Genomic DNA, 23,932 nt, shown 5'->3' on the forward strand with positions numbered 1-23,932 from the left:
AAGGACTGCATTTCTGATACAGATTTAAGCAGCACTGGAGCACCATAAAGAAGAGTCCTGTCTCCTTTTCTCTTTACTCTGTACACCTCAGACTTTAAATTCAAAACCAGGTTAAGTCACTTGCAGAAATTCCCAGATGATTCTATGATTCTATGATTGATAAAGAGGATGAGACAGAGTATAAGAGTCAAGTGGAGAATTTGTTTTTCTTGGTGCAAAGAGAAATGCCTGCATCTTAACATGAGGAAAACCAAGGAACTGGTGATTGACTTTTGCCACACCAAAAAGCCTCAATGCCCAGTCACTATTCAAGGAGTGGATGTAGAGGTGGTCCACTCCTACAAGTACTTGGGGTCCATGTTAATTTTAGGCTGGACTGGTCTTGGAACATAGATGAGCTATATAAAAAAGGCAGAGCAGGCTCTTCTTAAGGAGACTGCATTCCTAAAATGGGGAAGTGGCATCCTTCACATCTTCTGTAACTTTGTGATTGTCAGCGTGATTTTCTATGCTTTGGTGTGCTGGGCTGGTAACATCACTTTAAGAGAGGCCCACCAAATCAACAACTAATGAAAAAAGCAAGCTCCATTATAGGACACACTATGGACCCCCTAGAAGTCATAGCAAAGACCAGAATTAAAACAAAACTGAGTGCCATTATGAACAATGCTGCATATCATCTCTCTGACACACTAATACTGAGTACTTTCAACCAACGAATTATCTCTTGTCGCAGGTGGCTGGGGGGGGGCAACCACCCTGGTTGCTATGGGGACCACGGGTACAGAGCTTTGAAGCTCAATACTGTAGGGGCCCATGGTCACCGCCAGGGGGTGCCCCAGTGCCTTGGGGGTCCTGGACCTCAGCACTTCCACCACACCCAGAAGTGTTTGGGGGAAGTGGAGCAGGGACACCCGGAGTGTTTCCGGGGATGCAGCTGGCACTTCTGCCACACTGGGGCGTGTCTGTGGAAGATTGCCGGGAATCACCTGGAGCATATCCAGGTGATTATAAAAGGGGCCGCCTCCCTTCATTCAGTGCTTGAGTCAGGTGGTAGAAGGACAAAGCTGGAAGGCGAGGAGTGGAGGTGGCCTGAAGAGACAAGGCAAGAGTGTGAGGCCTGGACTTTGGGGGAGTTTGGGGTTGTGTGGCATTTAACTTGTACATAGTAGACTGTCCGCCTGTCTGTGTCCGGGGCTTAGTCCACACTCTCTATTATAAAAAAAAAATCCTGCAGAGAAACAGTAGGGCGTTGAGACGTGATCTTCACGTTAAGATCACGGAAGACACTTAAAAGACCCACGAGACTAAAGAGATTGGCCACGGAGCGTCTCGCTGGGACCTTACACCTGAGACTTTGTGCCAAGAGATTGACCCAGGACCGTCTCGCGATGACATAGAACATGAGATTCTTGCAAGACACGCTCTACTTACAACCAAATAAGACCACGGTCATCAAAACTCTCAGTCGTATTATGGCTTTGAGCATACACAGATCCAGGCTCTGAGCGCATATAAAGTGTATAAGGACAATACGTTACTAAGTGAAGAAGAAATCAGTGCGGAGAAAAGAGACTCAAAAGCATTGGAGAGACAAAAAAGAAAAAGAATAATCTAGGTGCAAATTCAGAAAATAAGGAAAGTAATTATCAGCCCGGAACAAGTGGAATTGAAAAAAAGCATGTCCAATCCGGACGTTGGCACTGTACACATGCAGAGCAGATTAGAGATTATGAAAGCAATGGAATTCGAAAGGCTAAAAAAAAACGGCGCAATACACATGTGGAGAAAATTAAAGATATGAAAGTAGGAAAATTAGAAAGCATAAAAAAAAGAAAGTAAAGATTGCAGTAGCGCAAACAAATGGAAATTATTACTCGAAAAAGGGAAAATAATCACCACGGACTAGGTGTCATTGAAACAAAAGCAGGATAAAGCGAGATCAGAAATAAAAGACTAAAAACAAAGCAAAAAGTCATAAAGAGGTTAAAAAAAGGGGGCCAAACACATGCAGAGCAGGTTAGAGATAATGAAAACTGGAATTCAAAAGCCTCAAAAAAAAACGTGGGCACAAAACACATGCAGAGCAAGATACAGAATATGAAAGCAGAAAAAAATGACTGTCAAAACAAAGAAAGTAAACATCGCATTAGCGCAAAGAAAGAGAAATTATTACTCGGAGAAATAACGAAAAGGTGAATAGAGATCGAATATATGGACATAGGTGATATGTCAGAAGTATATAAATATTGTAAGGCTTTGAATTTTAAGTCAAGAGAATTTCAAAAACGGAGTTTACGTCACATGCATTTATTGGTTACTTTGCAAAAAAAATTATTAACTGCTGATGATATGGATCGGTTTATCTTTGCTAAAATTCCAAACAGAGAAACCTATCCTGAATTATGGTACAAAGTCATTAAACACATCTCATGGACCTCATTAAAAAGATTCAGCACATTGGGACTTGAAAGATTCCAAATATTGTTTTTACAGAAGTTCAGAAATAAAAGTGAAACTAATGAAACAGCAACAATTCAAAGAAAAAAAAATCTTAAAAGTGTGTATCTGGAAAAACAAAAACTGGGGGTTGGCGAGCGAAGCAAGCAGGGGGCGAAGCCCCCTAGTTTATTTGAGTGTGTCAAGAAACACTACTAGGCCTCCTTTATACCAACAGCAATACATCTACATAATGACTTACTTTGACTGTGACCAAGTCAGAACATTTCTTAGTTTTCTTTCTTTTTAATTTTCTTTGTTTATATTCATTCAGGTGTGTGTTCAGACCAAAGTGTGTGTGCGCATATTTATTCATTTACTTATTAACCTATTTATGTATTGGTTTATTTAAAGAGCTTCTGTAAAAAGCCAAATTTCTCCTTGGGGATAAATAAAGTTCTATCTATCTATCTATCTATCTATCTATCTATCTATCTATCTATCTATCTATCTATCTATCTATCTATCTATCTATCTATCTATCATCTACTGAGAATAGGCTAGCTTTAAGCTTCTATCTGTTACAGATCTTTATGCATCTATTGTCACAAACCATTTCAAAAGAATCATCACTGACTCATCTCACAAATAAATGCATTTCCCATTGGGATTAATAAAGTATCTATCTATCTATCTATCTATCTATCTATCTATCTATCTATCTATCTATCTATCTATCTATCTATCTATCTATCTATCTATCTATCTATCTATCTATCTATCTATCTATCTATCTATCTATTAAGTCAATTAAAACTAAAACTAATAAATACCTGAACAGTTTCTTACCCAGAGCCATTGCAATTGCAAACCAGTAATTTAGCCTGTCTTCCTTGCTTATTTGTGTGTTATTTTATATATGAAGGTGTGAGTGTGTTTATGTAATTGTATTTGTGTATGACTGCATACACACACTTTCATTTCAATGTTTCCTTTACAATCATGGTATTCTGAAACTGTTTATTATTTATTTTGTTTAACATATATCATTTGTATGTTACGTTGTTTTCTGTTATAAACAGATCCAAAGCTACTAAGTTAAATTCCTGTACATTAAGTACTGGTAAATAAACTCGATTCTTATCCAAATCTGATAAGTAAGGTGTTTTTAGCACATGTATCATTTGCCAAATGTGCATATGTTTTATTAAGGTATATTAGTAAGTTTGGCATATTTTACCATATTTTTCTGTCTAAGAATACAGGTACTTGCAAAGTATTTGGCCTTAACTTTTGAACAATGCATTCATGAATCCAACTGCGGCTAAAAGCTTCTCACTGAGAGCTGTGATGGTCGAGTACACACTGTGCACTTTTCATGCTTGTGCAGATCCTAAGAACTGGTCAACCAGGGGAATGCTGACAACAGCTGCATTCGCTTATAAGTGACTTATACAGTTTATTTCTCTAATTATATATAATTTAATTTACAACTGATAAAATTGGATAGAACCTTATTTGCCCCCAATTATTTTGTTGATTGAAGGTACTCTGTGTTAGTGTGTCAGAGATGTGTAGCATTATTCATAGTTAAAAATCCTTTTTGTGTGAGAAACATTCTGCCCCACCTGTCTACATATTTGTTTTACTTTCTAGTATTTGAGGGAATGTGGCATAAAACAAGAAATTTAATTTTTAAAATTTGTTTGTATCTGCTGGTGCTGTGCAGATTGTACATGCCTAATATCAATGTGATTAAATAGCCTTTTGTCGTTTGATTGTAAATACCACTTTAATTTTATTATACCTCCTACTGGACTTTATTTGCAAAACTGTAGGCTTTTCTTTTAAATTCATTTAAGTCTTTGCAGTCTCAAATGTTGGTTTGTAATTGATAACTATACACTACATTGTTAACTAATATTTAGGGATGATTATGATTACTTGCCTACTATACATTTGCCAAGAATGTGCATAATAATTTCAGTTTGAAACTTAATTGCCATATACAGTGTAGTGTTTTTATTTGTAAGTGTGTATGTGTATATATGTCATTACTATGCCTTTTGATAAATAAAATCTATGTTATTGCTATGTATATTCTGTTTATGCTTTCCAAAGAACAGCATGGATATTTGAGAATAATTACTAATTTAAATCCATTCTAAAGTAACTAAATTGTACTGTGTGGCCATGTTTCCTTTCAATCAGCCAGGTGCAATAGCTCATTAAGGTCTGCAAGCACTCTGTTTTAACTGCAGACTAGTTAGCCTATTTAGAATTATGCAGGTATTTGTTTTAGAATTGCAAATTACCAAGTCATTCCAAAATTCTTTCCTCATCATTGAGTGATTTCATAATTTTTTCTTCTACTTGGTCTGAACAAAAAGTGTGCCATTAATTACAACAATTTCATTTTATTTTTGAGGCATATTTTACAATACCAGAATGTTCAGCTGTGAAATAAAAGAGTTTTGTGTCATATCTGTGACTTGTTTTTTACAACAAAGTAAAACAGCTGAATGAATGTCCTCTAAGAGTAGTGATTTCATCATTTTTGCCAGGGGTTGTAGTCTTGAAAATAAAGCCAAAGTCAAAATATTGAAATGAATTTCTCTACTTGTTATATAAACTAAACTAATGAGAACTGAAATAAAGTGTTTTTTTTACCCACCAAGGGTTAACTCATAGAGCCAATGGTGCTGAATTCATACGAAACAACTGATGTGTCAATAGCGCAATAGGACAACTCATCTGACATTTATATCACTTAAAATAAATAAATAAACACAAAATAACAAGACATTAAAATATTAACATTTTTGAAATTAACTCAGTGAACCAAATAAACAACTAAAAGTGATTTAAATAAATAATTAGATTAATAATAATAATAATTCATTACATTTATATAGCGCTTTTCTCAGTACTCAAAGCGCTATCCACACAGGGAGGAACCGGGAAGCGAACCCAAAATCTTCCACAGTCTCCTTACTGCAAAGCAGCAGCACTACCAGATTAGATTAGATTAAATTAGATTACGTTTTATTTATCACATGGGAAAATTCAAACTTAAAAATAATTAAAAATAAACCATAATCATAACATCTATTGAAGGTTTTACAGTGTACAGTGTTGAGAACTTTATGAAAAATGTAAGGCTCAATCACTAAGAACAAAAAAATGTTTTGGAGAAGAGAAGCCATTAAGACCAACGTGGTTTGTCAATTCAACATATCTATTAAAGAAAACCTTTTGGTAAAGGAATACATTTACTTTTGTTATCTTACCACTCCAAATATATGAGAAATGTATTGTACTCCAAACTGACGACAGGTTGTTGGCCAAAAATCAAGAAAATTGTGCACATCCACTTTTAACTCTTTTTTCTCATCCTCTAATAAGTCTTCCATATGGTTCTGAAGGTCATCCATTGAAGTGAGACATCCCTCTGACAAATCTCCTCCTTCTTTTTCAATTCGCCACAAGATACGAGCGGCAAGCCTAAATAATAGTGAAAAAATTTTTAAAAATCTTAGACGATAGCACTAGATTCCAAATATTTCTCACAAGGAAAGAGAAATGTGCAGGTCAATGCTATAAATATATTTTATTTATCATTTTAAAAAAGTCTTATTTTTCAGCACAGTGTTTATAGAGATTCTAAATTCATTGCTTCAACATCCTCCTTCAGTCACATCTTCGCACAATAAATAGTTTGCTTTATCCAAGAGACTTACCTGATGTTCTCATTGGGTCCTTTTCCATAGATTTTAATGGCACTACATTCACTCTTGTGGCTAGCCCAGCCTTCTTTCTGGCAGGTCCGGTCACAATAGTGGGCAAACTTGCACTGACCACAACGCTGGAGCTTTGGCTGCTTTCTGAAACATGTATGGCAGACATTCTGTGTCAAGCTGAGACAGAGATGAAAAGAGATTAGACAACCTCAGAAAAAGGAGAGAAGACCAGATATGAAGTAATAAACAAGACTGTGTCACACTTGGGCTTGGTACACTTTTCAGGTTTCAAACAACATGAAGCACATGTTTATACTGATTTCACTAGGCATGGTCTACAGGGTCATGGGCATAGTAAGATCACTACTTACTAGCCAATTACTTTTTAAATTGACTGACAAATTATAGTAATTTACACACCAGTATACAAGTCATTTCTACAGAGGACCAAAGAATTTCCTGGGCATATTAAAGACTGCCTTTTTAATTGTGACCACGAAATAAAACTGTCATTAAAATGACATATATTCTCTGGAAAATATTCCATGTATTAGATTGGGAAGAATCAAAATCTTTAAATCAGAAAGTAGATACAATTGAGAAACTCTTTGTAATTCTTAAATTAATTGCACTGTATTTACATTATAATTGAAGAAAAGTCTTTCCTTTTCTTATTATAATTTTCAGATGAGTTACAAATCTGACCACCTTTCTTGAGTATGTCACAACCTTAATATATAATATCCCTTAGGAAGAAGCAGAAGCATTTCTAGTAATCAACACTCAGCATTATGGCAACAATGGCAAAAAACTATATACAAATAGGAAACATTTGGACATTCAACCCTCAAAGAAAAGTGGTTCCTGTGCTTTTTTTCTGATTACTAACATGGTGTTCTTCTGTAATGTGTTTCACTCTCAGCTGCTGTTCTTTTCTGGTCAGCCAAACCCCTTACATGGTTAATTTTGTTGCCGACAGGACTCTAATGCATTCCACTTGGAATTTCATACTGTGGTCAAGATTTGAAGGGAGTAAAATTGGAATCATATTAAGACCACAGAACACCTACATTTATGTAGTATCCCATATTAATCTACTTCTGAGGCCCATTGCCAGCTGTCTGAATGTGTTTTTTACTGTGTACTTTGAATTTTAAATTCTTATTCTCCCGCTCCCCTCCTCAAACCGCCATCTTATCGTGGTGGAGGGGTTTGCGTGTCCCAGTGATCCTAGGAGCTCTGTTGTCCGGGGCTTTATGCCCCTGGTAGGGTCACCCAAGGCAAACTGGTCCTAGGTGAGGGATGAGACAAAGTGCGGTTCAAAACAACTTCCTATGATGAATAAAAACTTTGGACAACGTTTTCCCTTGCCCGGACGCGGGACATCGGGACCCCCTCTGGAGCCAGGCCTGGAGGTGGGGCTCGATGGCGAGCGCCTGGTGGCCGGGCTTGCACCCATGGGGCTCTGCCGGGCACAGCCCGAAGAGGCAACGTGGGTCCCCCTTCCCATGTGCTCACCACCTATGGGAGGGGCCAAGGAGGTCGGGTGCAGTGTGAGTTGGGTGGTGGCCGAAGGCGGGGACCTTGGCGGTCCGATCCTTGGCTTACAGAAGCTGGCTCTTGGGATGTGGAATGTCACCTCTCCAGCTTGGACTCTGGAACCAATCTCCTTGAGAGGGGCTGGACTCTGTACCACTCTGGAGTTGCCCCCGGTGAGAGGCGCTGAGCGGGTGTGGGCATACTTATTGCCCCCCGACTTGGAGCCTGTACATTGGGGTTTACCCCGGTGGATGAGAGGATAGCCTCCCTCCGCCTTTGGGTGGGGGGACAGGTCCTAACTGTACCCACCCTTTTTGGAGTCTCTGGAGGGGGTGCTAGAGGGCATACCTTCTGGGGACTCCCTCGTACTGCTGGGAGACTTCAATGCTTACGTGGGCAATGACAGTGAAACCTGGAAGGGCGTGATTGGGAGGAATGGCCCCCCCGATCTGAACTCGAGTGGTGTTTTGTTATTGGACTTCTGTGCTCGTCACGGATTGTCCATAACGAACACCATGTTCAAGCATAGGGGTGTTCATATGTGCACTTGGCACCAGGACACCCTAGGCCTCAGTTTGATGATCGACTTTGTGGTCGTGTCGTCGGACTTGCGGCCACATGTCTTGGATACTCGGGTGAAGAGAGGGGTGGAGCTGTCAACTGATCACTACCTGGTGGTGAGTTGGCTTCGATGGTGGGGGAGGATGCCGGTCAGGCCTGGTAGGCCCAAATGTGTTGTGAGGGTCTGCTGGGAATGTCTGGCAGAGCCCCCTGTCAGAAGTAGCTTCCATTCCCACCTCCGGAAGAACTTCGACCATGTCCCGAGGGAGGTGGGGGACATTGAGTCCGAATGGGCCATGTTCCGTGCCTCTATTGTTGAGGCGGCTGACCGGAGCTGTGGCCGTAAGGTGGTCGGTGCCTGTCGTGGCGGCAATCCCCGAACCCGTTGGTGGACACCGGCGGTGAGAGATGCTGTCAAGCTGAAGAAGGAGTCCTACCGGTCCCTTTTGTCCTGTGGGACTCTGGAGGCAGCTAATAGGTACCGACAGGCCAAGCGGAATGCGGCTTCGGTGGTTGCTGAGGCAAAAACTCGGGCATGGGAGGAGTTTGGGGAGGCCATGGAGAACGACTTTCGGACGGCTTTGAGGAGATTCTGGTCCACCGTCCGGCGTCTCAGGAGGGGGAAGCAGTGCAGTGTCAACACTGTATATGGTGGGGATGGTGCGCTGCAGACCTCGACTCGGGACGTTGTGGGTTGGTGGGGGGAGTACTTCGAAGACCTCCTCAATCCCACTAACATGCCTTCCAATGAGGAAGCAGAGCCTGGGGACTCGGAGGTGGGCTCCCCCATCTCTGGGGCTGAGGTCACCGAGGTGGTCAAAAAACTTCTTGGTAGCAGGGCCCCAGGGGTGGATGAGATACGCCCAGAGTTCCTCAAGGCTCTGGATGTTGTAGGGCTGTCTTGGTTGACACGTCTCTGCAACATTGCATGGACATCAGGGACAGTGCCTCTGGATTGGCAGACCGGGTGGTGGTCCCCCTCTTTAAGAAAGGGGACCGGAGGGTGTGTTCCAACTACAGAGGGATCACACTCCTCAGCCTCCCTGGAAAAGTCTATTCGGGGGTTCTGGAGAGGAGGGTCCGTCGGATAGTTGAACCTCGGATTCAGAAGGAACAGTGTGGTTTTCGTCCTGGTCGCGGAACAGTGGACCAGCTCTACACCCTTAGCAGGGTCCTGGAGGGTGCATAGGAGTTCGCCCAACCAGTCTACATGTGTTTTGTGGACTTGGAAAAGGCGTTCGACCGTGTCCCTCGGGGAATCCTGTGGGGGGTGCTCCGGGAGTATGGGGTACCGGACCCCCTGATAAGGGCTGTTCGGTCCCTGTACAACCAGTGTCAGAGCTTGGTCCGCATTGCCGGCAGTAAGTCGAACCCGTTTCCAGTGAGAGTTGGACTCCACCAGGGCTGCCCTTTGTCACCAATTCTGTTCATAACTTTTATGAACAGAATTTCCAGGCGCAGCCAGGGTGTTGAGGGGGTCCGGTTTGGTGGACTCAGGATTGGGTCACTGCTTTTTGCAGATGATGTTGTCCTGTTTTCTTCATCAGGCCGTGATCTTCAGCTCTCTCTGGATCGGTTCGCAGCTGAGTGTGAAGCGGCTGGGATGGGAATCAGCACCTCCAAATCCGAGACCATGGTCCTCAGCCGGAAAAGGGTGGAGTGCCCTCTCAGGGTTGGGAGCGAGATCCCACTTCAAGTGGAGGAGTTCAAGTATCTCGGGGTCTTGTTCACGAGTGAGGGAAGAAGGAAGCGTGACATCGACAGGCGGATCGGTGCGGCGTCCACAGTGATGTGGGCTCTGCATCGGTCTGTCGTGGTGAAAAAAGGAGCTGAGCTGTAAGGCAAAGCTCTCAGTTTACCAGTCGATCTATGTTCCTACCCTCACCTATGGTCATGAGCTATGGGTAGTGACCGAAAGAATGAGATCGCGAATACAAGCAGCTGAAATGAGTTTCCTCCGCAGGGTGTCTGGGCTCTCCCTTAAAGATAGGGTGAGAAGCTCAGTCATCTGGGAGGGGCTCAAAGTAGAGTTGCTGCTCCTCCGCATCGAGAGTCAGATGAGGTGGCTCGGGCATCTGATCAGGATGCCTCCTGGACGCCTCCCTGGTGAGGTGTTCCGGGCACGTCCAACCGGGAGGAGGCCCCGGGGAAGACCCAGGACACGCTGGAGGGACTATGTCTCCTGGCTGGCCTGGGAACGCCTCGGGATTCTCCCGGAAGAGCTAGAAGAAGTGGCCGAGGAGAGGGAAGTCTGGGTATCTCTGCTCAAGCTGCTGCCCCCGCGACCCGACCTCGGATAAGCGGAAGAGGATGGATGGATGGATGGATGGATGGATGGATGGATGGATGGATGGATGGATGGATGGATGGATGGATATTCTCCCGCTGTCTGCATGGGTTTTTCTTGGTTCACAATGATTTTCATTCCACACCTCAAAGACATACAGGATAGGTTAATAACTGATTTTAAATTACCTCCATTTATTATTATTATTAATGGGTGTGTGCTAATTCCTGCTTTGCACCTGAAACTGTCTAGATAGCCTCCACCCCACCAGTTAACCAGAATTGGATTAAGTGGGTTTGAGAATGTTATTATACTGTATGTTGTGTGTTATGTTATCATGTATCTGTCTTCTACAGTATTTTTATTATTTTATATTATTGCTTTCTTTTTAAATCACAATCTCCTTATTGCTACAGGGATGCAACATAAGCATTTTTCTATGGTAAGCATTAAGATATGTGTCAGCATTTGACGTTACAATGGTCATTTACCTTATAAAAACATAAAGACATAATAAGATCATTACTTCTTCTGATGTTAATTGGAAAAGACAGAGTCAGCCATTTTAACATATACAGTATTAACATAGGCATTTATAGCAAATCCTTTTTGTTTTTTGATTATTTACATATTATAATTTGAACTATTTTTGCTCTTTGTTGAATGTTGTGTGGTATGTTTTACTCATTTTTATTTGTTATCGTTAGAAGGAAGTTGGTATATGTAGGTAGTCATGTCTGACTATGCGGGGCTAGATGACCCAAAGGATATACGGCTTGTGTATTTACAATTCATGTTATATCTAAAGGCATTTAAAGATAATTTTATCACAAAGACTTTGTTTTATAGTTTTATATCTTTTGATTACATTATTTATTTTGCACATGCTTCAACAAATGACAACCAACATTTTTTAACTAGACATCTTACTGCTGATAGGAGACAAAGTGTCTGGGATTATTTTGAGAGAAAGAGAAAGATCATAAGATAATAATGAACAAGAGAATCAGAGTCACTGCCAGGTGAAAGGTCAAAACAGGAAGACCAAAAATATAATGATCAAACAAAGTACTGGAGCAAATCAAAATTCAAAATGAAAGACAAAAATGAAACAAAAAAATAAACTTAGCAATTGGCCTATTTGAAATGAGAAACTAACTACAGTAGAACTAAGAGATTAGAATTTTATCTGACAGCTGTTTTTAAACAAGATATGACAAAGAAGTATATGACCTTAAAATCATGGCACAAAAATCATAAATGAAACTAAATAAAAATGAATCCCAAATGACAAAAATTTATAAAATTGACATGTGCCATGAAAACTACTTAATTCTCTTCTGTAGAAAGCTTTAATACATTGAAAGTTTATTAATGCATTTTTTAGAAGCTACTTACCTCACTGGGCTTACAAGGAACATTTATCTCCTCGGTTTTGTATGCATGGCATGAACAAGGGGACATGCTCACATCCATATTGATTCTATGTCAAATATACATTTGACAATCAACAAAAAGTGCGTGTCTATGAAATTTATGTGGGAGCAGAGGCAGGATCTAGTTGAAGACCACCTAAACAAGAGTTAATGCGCAAATTTCACACAGATAGTTATAGGACTAGGATTTGAACCCAGGAGTCTGGAAGGCCACAGCTCCAATGAGTACTGTAATCACTACTCAGTTAATGATTTTTTTGTTCATATAGATATGTTTTCTACATATATGACAGTAAAGTTGAACTCAAACACTCATGATCAACAGAATTTATATTTAATGCTCATGTAAAATATAATTTTATATGTTGTATTTATTCTTCTTATTTGCATGTTTCTTTTTAGGACATTTTTATATTGATTATTTCTTTCAAATACTGTTGAAGCCACTACATGAAGTGTATTAATATCAGAAATACAAAAGAAATTGTTTGCCACATATACAATATAGTGCATTGCTGCAAATATGCTTGCATCATATGCTATATATGTGTGGTACTGTAGTAACATCTTACATTATTAATTCAATAAGAAATGTGAAATTAAGATTTGAACAACTTTCTCTCTATTTATTGCAAGTGCCTTATTTCCACACATATTTTACAGACATGATGCTACCAGTTGCATGAATGCAAGTGAGTCAAAGATCTTTTGGAAGCCATGCAGTCCCTGTATTTGTAGCATGGGGCCTATAGGGCAGGAATTAGCCCAGGAAAGTGCTACTCTGTTTCACTGGACACAATAATGCATAGCCATCTACCGACACAGACATGCAGACTTTGACAAGGCTAAAAACTAAACCTGAACCCCTGAAGATTTGAGGCATGAATGCTAGCAGCTGCATTATCAGATAACCTTGGATTAAAACTAAATTGGTTATTTATACATTTCTATTACTGGATTGCAGTAGGCACACTCTTTTGTCCACCACAGTTGTTTCCTGCCTTGAAATAAGTGCTCATGGTACAATCACTGCCTCCCTGTGACCTTAGACTGGGCAGATTAACTGGAAGGACATGGGCAAACATAGTACAATACTTGTCAAATAATATAGTACTTTTATTAATAATGTTTTTGAGTGATAGGAATAAGCTTAAATAAATTTCTAGCACAAAACTGAAAAAACAATGTGCAGTTATGTGTACTTTGTAGAAAATCTCTTACTTTATGAACTAAAAAGTTTAGTACTTCTGAAATTCACCCTTATCTTAAGACATTAAATATTTCTTATTACTAATTTTAAAAAATGTTTTACTTTGTAACTGTATTTATTTTTGTTCATATGTTTCTTTTCAAATTTAATAAATCAGTAATTACAAAAAGAAAACATCAAACTAAGTTACCTAAAAACAATTGCAACTACCAAAGTACTCATAAATGGACTGGCATTTAGAAGTAACATGATATACCCACCAAAAAATGCATTATCTTTACAATGCCAGATATTCCAGGCAGGCAGTGATATTGTCCAGAGCCCTGCAGATAACAGATAATGAGAAGTACTCTGATCTCTGCGAAATAACAAAAGCACATGAAAGCAGATACGCCTCTTGTTGTGCATTAGAAATGTCTCAAAATATACACAATGTCTGGTATTATATATATATATATATATATATATATATATATATATATATATATATATATATATATATATAGTGCATGAATATACACTTTACAATTGTTTTGAATTTTATCTTTTTAAAATTACTATATTTTATTTATATGGGTTTTCTTCATGTACTCAATTTTTTTCCCACATCCTAAACACAATTCATGTTAAGGTTTATTAGCAATTCTATATACTGTAGGTCTGATGTGATTGAGTTTGTGCATGTGCCTGAGTATGACCTGCAATGGACTGGATGTCTGTTCAGGCCTGAATTCTACTTTGTGTGCAGTGTTAATGGGCTCTTTCTCTGCATCCAACAGTCCTCTGTTGGACTAAGAAGACTTGAAATGATGGATATGAAGATTAACTAATGACCCATCCTGGGTGTTGGAGCATTGCCTGATGTAATCAAACTACCTGTGACACTGTAATGGATACATTTCAGAAAATTAATTGGAAAATGGAACCCTGAAGTGAAAAAGCAGCTTCAAATATTAAATAAAAGAAAGATGCTAATATGACATCACTTTTGGATGTTAGAATACCAGGAATGAATGTATATTCTGTATTCTGAAGAAACTTGCTATCATCTGCCATAAAAAGAATACTCTTCTGATGCTTTTTCTGTGCTACTAATTTCAATTTCCAGCCTGCCTCACTAGGGTAGCTACATCACACTTTTTGCTAGACTGACAAATCTTGACATTGGAGAGCTGTTGTGTCTCTAATCACATTAACCTTATCCATGTCAAGATAGGTTGCTGCTGCTCAGCAGAGGTAGATTGATAGAAAATAAAGTTTGTTACCCAAGAATAGCATTTTTTTAAGATCATCAAAGCAGTGAATTTCTGCGAAGTACTGTCTTCTTGAGTGATGCCAGTGTGCACTAATATACTTCTTTAAGGGAAACACAGAATGAAGATAACAGCACAGACAAAAGTGAATAGCTTTGCTCTCTTACCCAATTGGGCAGAGTTTCCATGTCTTCTCTGTGTTGTTATTAGTTATTCCATTTTATTTCCAAGGGACAGTTCACTGGTTCCAAATTACCCTGACGTATGAAAATGCAGCCATGTGGTTTGTATGTGATTAGTAAGTGGTGATGCATGTAGGCATGAAAATAGATGAATAGCTGAGAAGTATGAGTTTAGATGGCATCCAGCTTGGAACATCCAGAGTGATATGCTCTTAACTCTTCAATGTCACATGGTAAACGGCAAAATCTCTGCCTTAGACAGTAAGTGATTTTCTGTGACTAGCAACTTAGTTACATTTAAAAGATGTGATTTGAACAGGTACAACATTTTTCATTTTAGTTATACAGTACTGTGCAAAAGTTTTAGGCAGGTGTGAAAAAATGCTGTAAACAAAGAATGCTTTCAAAAATGGAAGTGTTAATCATTTATTTTAATCAATCAACAAAATGCAGTGAATGAACAAAAGAGAAATCTAAATCAAATCAATATTTGGTGTGACCACCCTTTGCCTTCAAAACAGCATCAATTCTTCTAGGTACACTTGCACACAGTTTTTGAAGGAACTCAGCTGATAGGTTGTTCCAAACAACTTGGAGAACTAACCACAGATCTTCTGTGGATGTAGGCTTCCTCACATCCTTCTGTCTCTTCATGTAATCCCACACACACTCAATGATGTTGAGATCAGGGCTCTGTGGGGGCCATACCATCACTTCCAGGACTTCTTGTTCTTCTTTACGCTGAAGATAGTTCTTAATGACTTTGGCTGTATGCTTGCCTTACATCTTGCCTGAAGAAGGGGCCTGAGTTGCCTCGAAAGCTTGCATATTGTAATCTTTTTAGTTTACCAATAAAAGGTGTCATTTTGCTTGGCTTTTCTCTACATTCATAATGGCTAACACGGTACAACACCCTAGTACTATGGTTTTCTGTAGATATTCCTATTTACTACCAAATCTCAAGATTACACAGGAAAAATTGATTGGTGAATATAAATTGTCCGAGTAGGAGTGAGTGTGGATATATGCATGATTGACCTCTGCAATGGATTAGTCCAGTGCTGGTCCAGTGCTGGTTCTTGCCTTGCACAATCCACACCTGAGAGCAGGTTTGTAACTCCCCAACATCCTGTAATTGACTAACTGAGTTTGGGAAATGAAAGAATGAATTTTAAAACTAATAAAATTGCTTTCTATGTTAACATCCATCCATCCATTACCCATCCCGCTATATCCTAACTACAGGGTCACGGGGGTCTGCCGGAGCCACTCCCATCCAACAAAGGCGCAAGGCAGGAAACAAACCCCGAGCAGGGTGTCAGCCCACCACAGACTATGTTAACATTCCTTTTCATAAATGTAACTTTTTCCGGCTTTACTGTCATGATTCTACAAAATATAACATGGGTGAAGTACTTAAGAGTGAAAAGATTAGTACAGCTAGAAATGCATCCTAAAGCATAACAGCTAATTCAGTGTCATTTTAATTTTTATGCTTGCTTCAGAAAAATATCTTTTTTGATATTGTTTAACATCTTCCTTTTTGTGAATTATATATTTGTCATCTATAATTTAGATGCCTTCAGCCTAATATTTTTTCGCACTGTATATAACATTCTGACTTTTAACTAGTCTTTTGCATAACAGACTTAATTAGTAAACCATAGTGGTTTTTGTTTGATCATGCTATGCCTCTTCAGTTTGTCCAGGTCTGTTTTGTGTGTGCACAGCCAGTTGCACTTTACTAGAGTACATGGCATGATGCAGATATGCAGCTCAGCCTGTTCACAAAGAAACCTGTGGTGTGGGAGTTGTGCATAATGTGTTTCATCTTCCATGGGTGTGTCTGGTTTACATGTGTCTGATGTTTACACAGGGAAACATTAAATTTATCTTCTCAATTGCATCCACAAAGACAAAAATAAAAAAGTACTTCAAGATAACTAGTTGAAATTTCACAGCTGTCAAACACATTTGTATTATTTAAAAGCAATCCTTCAATAAGTTGAAAAAATAATGCCATTAATAGTAATTTGTTGGACCTTCTTTAAATTTTGATTTGTCAGGCCACTAAAGAAGACAGAGGAACTTAAAGTGATGACAGACAGTAAAACACTGCTGTAAAATGACAGGATGAGGCTCCTGTCCACTTTGAATAGCATAAGTTTATGGAGGAGAAATAAGCTCCTACAGGCATTTAGAATCGACTTTTTGTATAAGTATTTAGATTGTTATCGATATGAATTGCTAGATATTTATACTCAGTCACTATTTCTACCTCCTATTATACAAGTAAATGTAACAAGAGTGAACATACAGATTTCTGTCTATATGTCAAATACCATTTTTTGTCACCAGCATAATGGATAATGAAACAGTGATTGTTGTTGCATCTCATGTCACTGGTATATGCCAATGACATCACACCACCCTATTTGTTCACATATACTTCAAGTCAGAATTTTGGGAGAAACAGTAGGTAGCTATAAATTAGCTCTGAAGTAAAGAAACTGTATTAATTGGCTATTTCATTGCACCAAATAAAATGTGATCTACAAATGTCCTTGCTGGCTGAATGTATTATTTATATACTATATATTGAAATAAGGTCAACAATGCATTACAGTTCAGCAAATCATTGTAGCATTTTTTCCTCCGAGGTTTTCTAATGGGGATTACCACTTCCACTGGTAAGCTTGTATGTCCTTTCTAAAGGAAGTAAAGGATACCACACCCAAATTTAAGGAGGCCATGTGTTTAAACCAAAAGTTCTTTATGAACCCTAACTACTGTATTTGTGAACAATTCAAAACAGAATCCTGAATCTGTATTGTAATATGTGGAAATATCTTGATATTATTTCATTTATTAATCCATATGTCAGAGTGTATATTAGTGAAAGCTGAAGAAAAATCTAGGAATAATGTTCTGACATAGGAACAAGTACTAGAAAGAAAACAGTAGATATTATGTAGAATAATCACTTTGTATAGTAGGCCAATTGAAATTGCATTTGCCTTTGTTATTAACATATTCTTCATCACTGTTTTAAAAATGTTATTGTTATGGAGACACATTTTTCTCAAATACATACAATAGCAAGACAAAACACATAAAATTTTAGTAAACTGTGAAAGAAACTGGCACATAATGGCAACAGTGATCAAATCACAAACAGGACACCATATACATTTAAAATGTATACTGTATATGTTTTATGTCCCAAAGAAAAACATCAGCACCAAATAACATATACCTTAGAGTCTTCATGAAATGAACACCATGCACACGGAATTATCATTATTAATACATACAATTTTCTAAACCTGGTTACTGCAAAGTAAAGTTAAGGGGCAACTGGAGTTTCAGCAGCACAATATGCAAGGAAGAAAGCAAGTGTAGATAAGACTTTAGCCGATCATAAGACACTCTCACACATCAAGAAAGAAAAATATTTAGTGCAAACTAAGACTCTAGTTTTCCTTACACTTCAAGAAATAAAACACCAGTTAAGCTTTCCATCAGGTAAGTTACCATCCTCTGTAATATAATTTACATCTTTCAGTGAAGGCAATTTTATTTAAAAGTTGGGCATTTGATTGAAAGATAATAAATCTCACAATATGAGATGAAAATGGTGATCATCATCCAGAACCCAGGCAAAGGTTTATAAAAATAGATTATAAAAAATCAGATTGACCATGCATATCATTTGCAAATCTTTTAAATCATTTCAGGGTTTTGGGGGCTGGAGACCACATTGGCAATATTTTGAGTAGAAAGCAGGACACAGTCCTGGGCAGAGTGCTAATTACTTATAGAGCATATTCTATGCATGCAATTGCTTGGGATCTATTTAGAACTGCAAATTAACTTAACATGCATGTCATTGGAAGGTTGGAGAAAAACCTAAGCAGACAAACAGAAAAAATGTGCACTCCACTGTGATAGTATAAGCCCAGTCTGGAATTCAAGCCTAGGAGTTAGAAGCTGCAAGGCACCAGTGCTAACCACTGTGCCAACCACATATTAAGTACATTGATTAATATTAAATATATCATGAATTATATTTTATCATTTTCATCATGCAATCTTCACATCTGAAATGTAATGATAATATTTTTTTATATATTTTATTGTTTATATGGCCAAAGCTGCATAGCTAATGTTGGAATTATTTGCTCACTAGAGAGAAAAAAACTTCATAAACAAGTAGGTAAACAAAAAAAAAAAACACACAAAAAAACAGGCTTTCTCAGCCTCATATATCAGCTCCTTTGTTGTCTCCAGTGACAGAGACTTTGAAATATTTGTTTGCAAGGAAAATCTAATGTATAACTTAAGTTTTTCTATTTTTATATTGTTGATGGCCATATAATATATTTTGCAAGGAGCTTGGGAACATTTTTATATAAAGCAATGACATGATGTTAAGTTGAAATGGTAAGCTGCACTGCAACATGACAATATTGAAAATCATAAAGACAGACCAAAGTGAGTATGGCTCATATGGTCAGGGTAATTAGCAAACATATGTTAACAAAGACATGTGGATGAACAACTGGGATGAAGCAGAATTACCATTTGTAACCATTTGTAATGTTTAAAGCCTGTCAGCACAAGAATTTAAAACAACAGCTGTTACTTTGAATCCACCCATTATACATTGTTTTAAGTGTAATGGCCATCCCCCAAACACCACCAAAAAATGAATTACTACACTGATGGTGGCGTGGGGATCAGCAAAAAAATGTTGTTTACCTGGTCAAGATATTCTACCAATCCTTGTGAAGTATGAAATAGTGAATCCTGAATAATGAAGTGTATGAGTGCAATTAGATAACCCATCATTTTGGGTGAAGTAGTGGACAGTTGTAACTAATTGATGTTATCGCATGATTTAGCTGCTTAACTGTAGATCATTTTGAGAAGTGAAATGTTTATTGACTACATCTGACCATAAAATATCAGATTTTCAGGGCTTCAGGAAAGAATTTCACAAGAAAATTTAGAAACTTTCTTCACCTTCATTCATTTATCACTCAAGGAAGGGGTCTCAAATATATAAAAAGTGTATCAGATTAGTGTATTTTTTTCTAATAGAGTTCTTAAATGATTAAACATATCTGCTATTTAATAAGAAATGTCTTCATTCAACTTTTTACTTTTAATAATCACTGATAACTACACTTGCAGATGAGTACAATATTTTGGAATAAGTTCTTAAAAAATCAAGTTTTATTTTATACTAGTCATTTAGCCCGTTGCAATAACGGGCGCTAGAACAGTAGTGCATAAACATTAGTAGGAACAGTCTATATTAAATGGCAAGGGACTTTGACCTCATTCTTTTTGTTGGTCGTATTTTTCTTTCTTTCAGACTTTCTTTTGTTTATGTTTATTTGCTGAGCTAACCGTTCTTCGTGGGCTGCCGCCATGTATTGTGTGTCTTTAATTTTCTGTGACAGTAATACTGTCTTGTACATCCGCTAAAGGTAATATACCTTTAATTTTCTCTGGCGGTAATACAGGCGTGCGCGTCGGTAATATGCCTTTAATCTCCTCTGACAGTAATACTGGCTTGTATGTAGCTGTAATATGAGTCACTGTATTGTGTACCTTTAATTTCCTCTCGCAGTAATACTGGTTTGTATTTCCGTTTCTCTGACAGTAATATCGTGCATCGCACCGTGCCCCACGCATGCACACTTCACCAGAAGACACACACACGGACACCTGGACGCACACAGGGATTTTATTAAAGAGTATAGTGCAGTTAACATGTTATGAAACAGGATGACAGTGCTGCTACTACCGCATCTCTGGCAAGCAGAATCTTGACAAGGTCACTGTCTGTGTCAAGTTTGCCCCTTCTTCTCTTGTGGTGTCCTTCTTCTCTATATTGGTTTCCTCTGAGTTATCCAGTAACCTGCCACATCTTAAGCACATGAGCTTTTAGCCTGATTACAGACTATAAACTAATAGACAGGTGCATAACTAAGAGTGTCCTGAGATGGCTATGATCCACTCAGCCTTGTATTGTAATAAGTGGACTAACAAAAAGTATGGATGCATCAACAGTATGCAATGAGCACTTTGCAAAACAAAGTACAATGTAGCATCACACTGAGAAACATGTAAGTAACATACAAATATAAACAAATATGCAGGATCGAGAGACTGAGAGGGGCTAAGAAAAGAAGAAAATGTTAACATTGACACTAATATTTAACTAGAGAAATCAATTGAAACCTGATGTACAACAGAGAAGTATAGTCAATATAATGCCAAAAGAAACATTCCAGAAAACAGAAGATAAGCTGGTCTTATTTGGTCATAGTTGATATGGCAAGTCACAATTGGAATGTCATAGTAAAACTAGTCTGGGCTTCCATAGAGCAGGCAAAAGAAAAAAATGAAAATTCACCAAGATTTGTGTGTCACACGTGACAGAGGGCTGGTGCTGACAGCTTTGGATGTTGATGGTAGAACAGGAAGTATTCATTCTTTAAATTATCACAGATGCAATCAAAATGGCAAATCTAAGTCAAGTTATGAGTAAATTTTTTGGAGTAGGTTTGTATTCTATGAGCTGGTGTCACTGATTTTAGAACTGATATATTTAATTTAAGTCTTGAAGTCCAAAATGACGAAACTTGTAATAGAATTACGGTTTCCTAACATCAAACATTTGTGCGTATTTAGTAGCTGTTGTATAATTTACCATTAACAGACCATTGTTCCCCTATTAATACTTGTAAAAATGCAGGGTGTTCCAAAAAATGTATACACACTTTGAATGATTAAAAGTACAATGTTTATTAAGACAACACTGCAACTGGCGCAGTTTATATGAACTTGCTACAGGAATCCGTCATGCCATGCATTTGAAAGGAGTTTGGGGATGAGGACCAGTTTTATTTCCAGCAGGATGGAGCACCTCCCCACTACATCATGATGTGAGGGCCTATCTTGATGAAAATCTGTCAAACAAATGGACTGGGAGAAGAGGCAGCCCTCATGTTCACCAGACCTCATGGCAATGGACTTTTTTTTTAATGGGGTAATGTCAAAGATAAGGTTTATCTCATAAAACCGGAATAATTGATAAAATGAAAACAGTCAATGAAGGAGAATGCATCACAATATACCAAAGGAAAAGACTTGTGATGTTTGCAAATCAATTGGTCTACGTTATCAGCAGTGCCTGGGCCAGAGCAGCCAGTAGTTTGAATACTTGTGATAATTGACATTTACATTATGATACATTTGACTTCTTTAATTTGAATTATAAAACTTGAATACATCTTAATAAACCTTTTATAATCTTTCAAAGTGTGTATACATTTTTTGGGACACCTGGTATAAGTGGAAAAGAAAGCAGTTTCAGATTATATTTAAATTATATTTAAATTTATATTTAAATTGGAGAGTACAGTCTTTCAAACAAGAACTGCCTTCTACAATTAAAAGTTTGATTGATATATTTTGATTTTTTGAAGATTATTATTGTTTAGTTGGATAATATTTATTAGAACACACCTTTTTTGGATTAAGGTAAAAATGCATTGTTATTTGCTACTGTAGGTAAGATATTTAATTATTTTACAATACTTAATTAAGTTAAATTATGCTTTGTAATTATGTTAAATTAATCAAATCTACTGCTTTTCTCTGTATTGTCTATGTAAATGTGTATGTGACTGGCACCTTGTCCACAGTCAGTTGATGCCTTGTGCCAAATGCTACTGGGATTATTATCTCTGGCTTCCTGTAACTTTGAAATGGAAAATGGTTGTTTGGAAAATGCATGGGTAACAAAAAAAGGAATAAAAGGAATTAACAAGCTAGTTTATGACACATAAGAGTTAACATTTATTTAAAAATACCTTTCTGTTACATTTCCAAAAAGATCAAAATCTAAGACAAATTACATTTCCAAAGCTACACACATAGTACTTTCAAGGGGTCATTTTGCCTAAAGGCATTACATGCAGTCTGACCCTTACTAGTCCCACAGATATCTTGTTCAAAGACAAAATCACTTTAAACAACTAGATTTGACTGTACCCAGAAAAATGAGCAAAGCACCTTTTCATTTCTATTTAATGTAGTTTTTGAATTATTGCTCAATAGTTCTGTAGCAAACTAGCCATTTAAATTACATTGATTTAATTAAATATGACTAACAGTGAATCTATTAAATTTGCAGTCAGGCACTAACATACTTACTTACTACTAACAAACTAGTCATACTTCAGTTGACCCATTCTCATTTTGTAAACGTTAACTGTATTCTAACGTCCTTATGTTTATAATGTACAGTGTAACTCTAAGCCAATAAACAAAAATAAACTTTAACCAAGGCAGTCTACCCTTAACAGCATTAAATGTCTTAATTTCACAAAAGATGCAATAAAATCTAAATTCATATGGAAAATGTACTGTAGTTCCTTACCTGTCAAAAACCACTGCAGCATATGGAGGCTCTGCAAATAGGACATCCCCAGGCCAAAACTCCTTGGTCACTTTCAGCCCTCTGCCTTTGCCCTCTGAATTAAAAATCTGAACATTGTCCATGTTCTCAACGGTCATGACAACGACAAACAAAGAAACTGAAGGAGGTCTTTAACCACGCCGTAACCTTTTATGCTAATCTGGTCAGCAAACCAATATTGTACGTACCACGTTACAAAACCTCCATGCCAAATACTATAAATGGATTTGCCCCAGTGGCCTGATCCACCTCAAAAGTACATGCCCAATTGCTTTGTGAATGAAAAAATCGAGAATTCACTTATTCAGAATGGGCAATTTAAATCATACTTGAAGAAAACAGCACACTCAGTTGTGTCACTTCAGACAGTAAATCAGTTGTGGTGAAAGAGAGCTTGTTTAAATTTTGTGAGCTCTTTCTCCCCTTGTTTAGACATAGATAAGGCGTGCTCAAATGTATTTTTAGCAGCCAGTTGCATGTGCTTGTCAAAAACACAGCAGCTGGGAAAGCAATGAGAATTTGCCCTCCCCTTGCAAGCATGGCTACTGGTCAATTCTTCTGTTAGTTCTGGATGATTCCAGTTGTTTTGAAAAGATTTCTGTTTTCTAAATTTGAATAAAATTCTACAGTTCTTTGGAAGGTTCTTGGTGGACAGGCTATTATGATATGCTTAGCTCAGCATTTGGGAAGGAAAGCTAAGCCTATTTGCCAATAATTAACAATAACAATACATGTAGATGAGTGTGTGCAATGTTGATGGATTAAAATATTTGGAAGTAAAAAACAGT

General features: G+C 37.9%; 1 protein-coding gene across 2 annotated transcripts in view; it reads right to left on the bottom strand.

Moving 5' to 3' along the window:
- The window catches only part of smyd1b (SET and MYND domain containing 1b), a 65,008-nt gene extending 41,475 nt beyond the window's left edge, over window positions 1–23,533 (bottom strand). For both annotated transcript variants that reach the window (XM_028804651.2, XM_028804650.2), the window contains exons 1-3: window positions 23,106–23,533; window positions 6,180–6,356; window positions 5,730–5,943 (exon numbers count right to left, since the gene is read on the bottom strand). In XM_028804651.2, the coding sequence (XP_028660484.2) occupies window positions 5,730–5,943; window positions 6,180–6,356; window positions 23,106–23,242 (528 nt within the window). In that variant the 5' untranslated portion in view covers window positions 23,243–23,533. The remainder of the gene's footprint in view (window positions 1–5,729; window positions 5,944–6,179; window positions 6,357–23,105) is intronic.
- Between the last annotated feature and the right edge of the window lie 399 nt (window positions 23,534–23,932).

Source organism: Erpetoichthys calabaricus, chromosome 7, assembly GCF_900747795.2.
Source record: "Erpetoichthys calabaricus chromosome 7, fErpCal1.3, whole genome shotgun sequence".
Classification (NCBI taxonomy): Eukaryota; Metazoa; Chordata; class Cladistia; order Polypteriformes; family Polypteridae; genus Erpetoichthys; species Erpetoichthys calabaricus.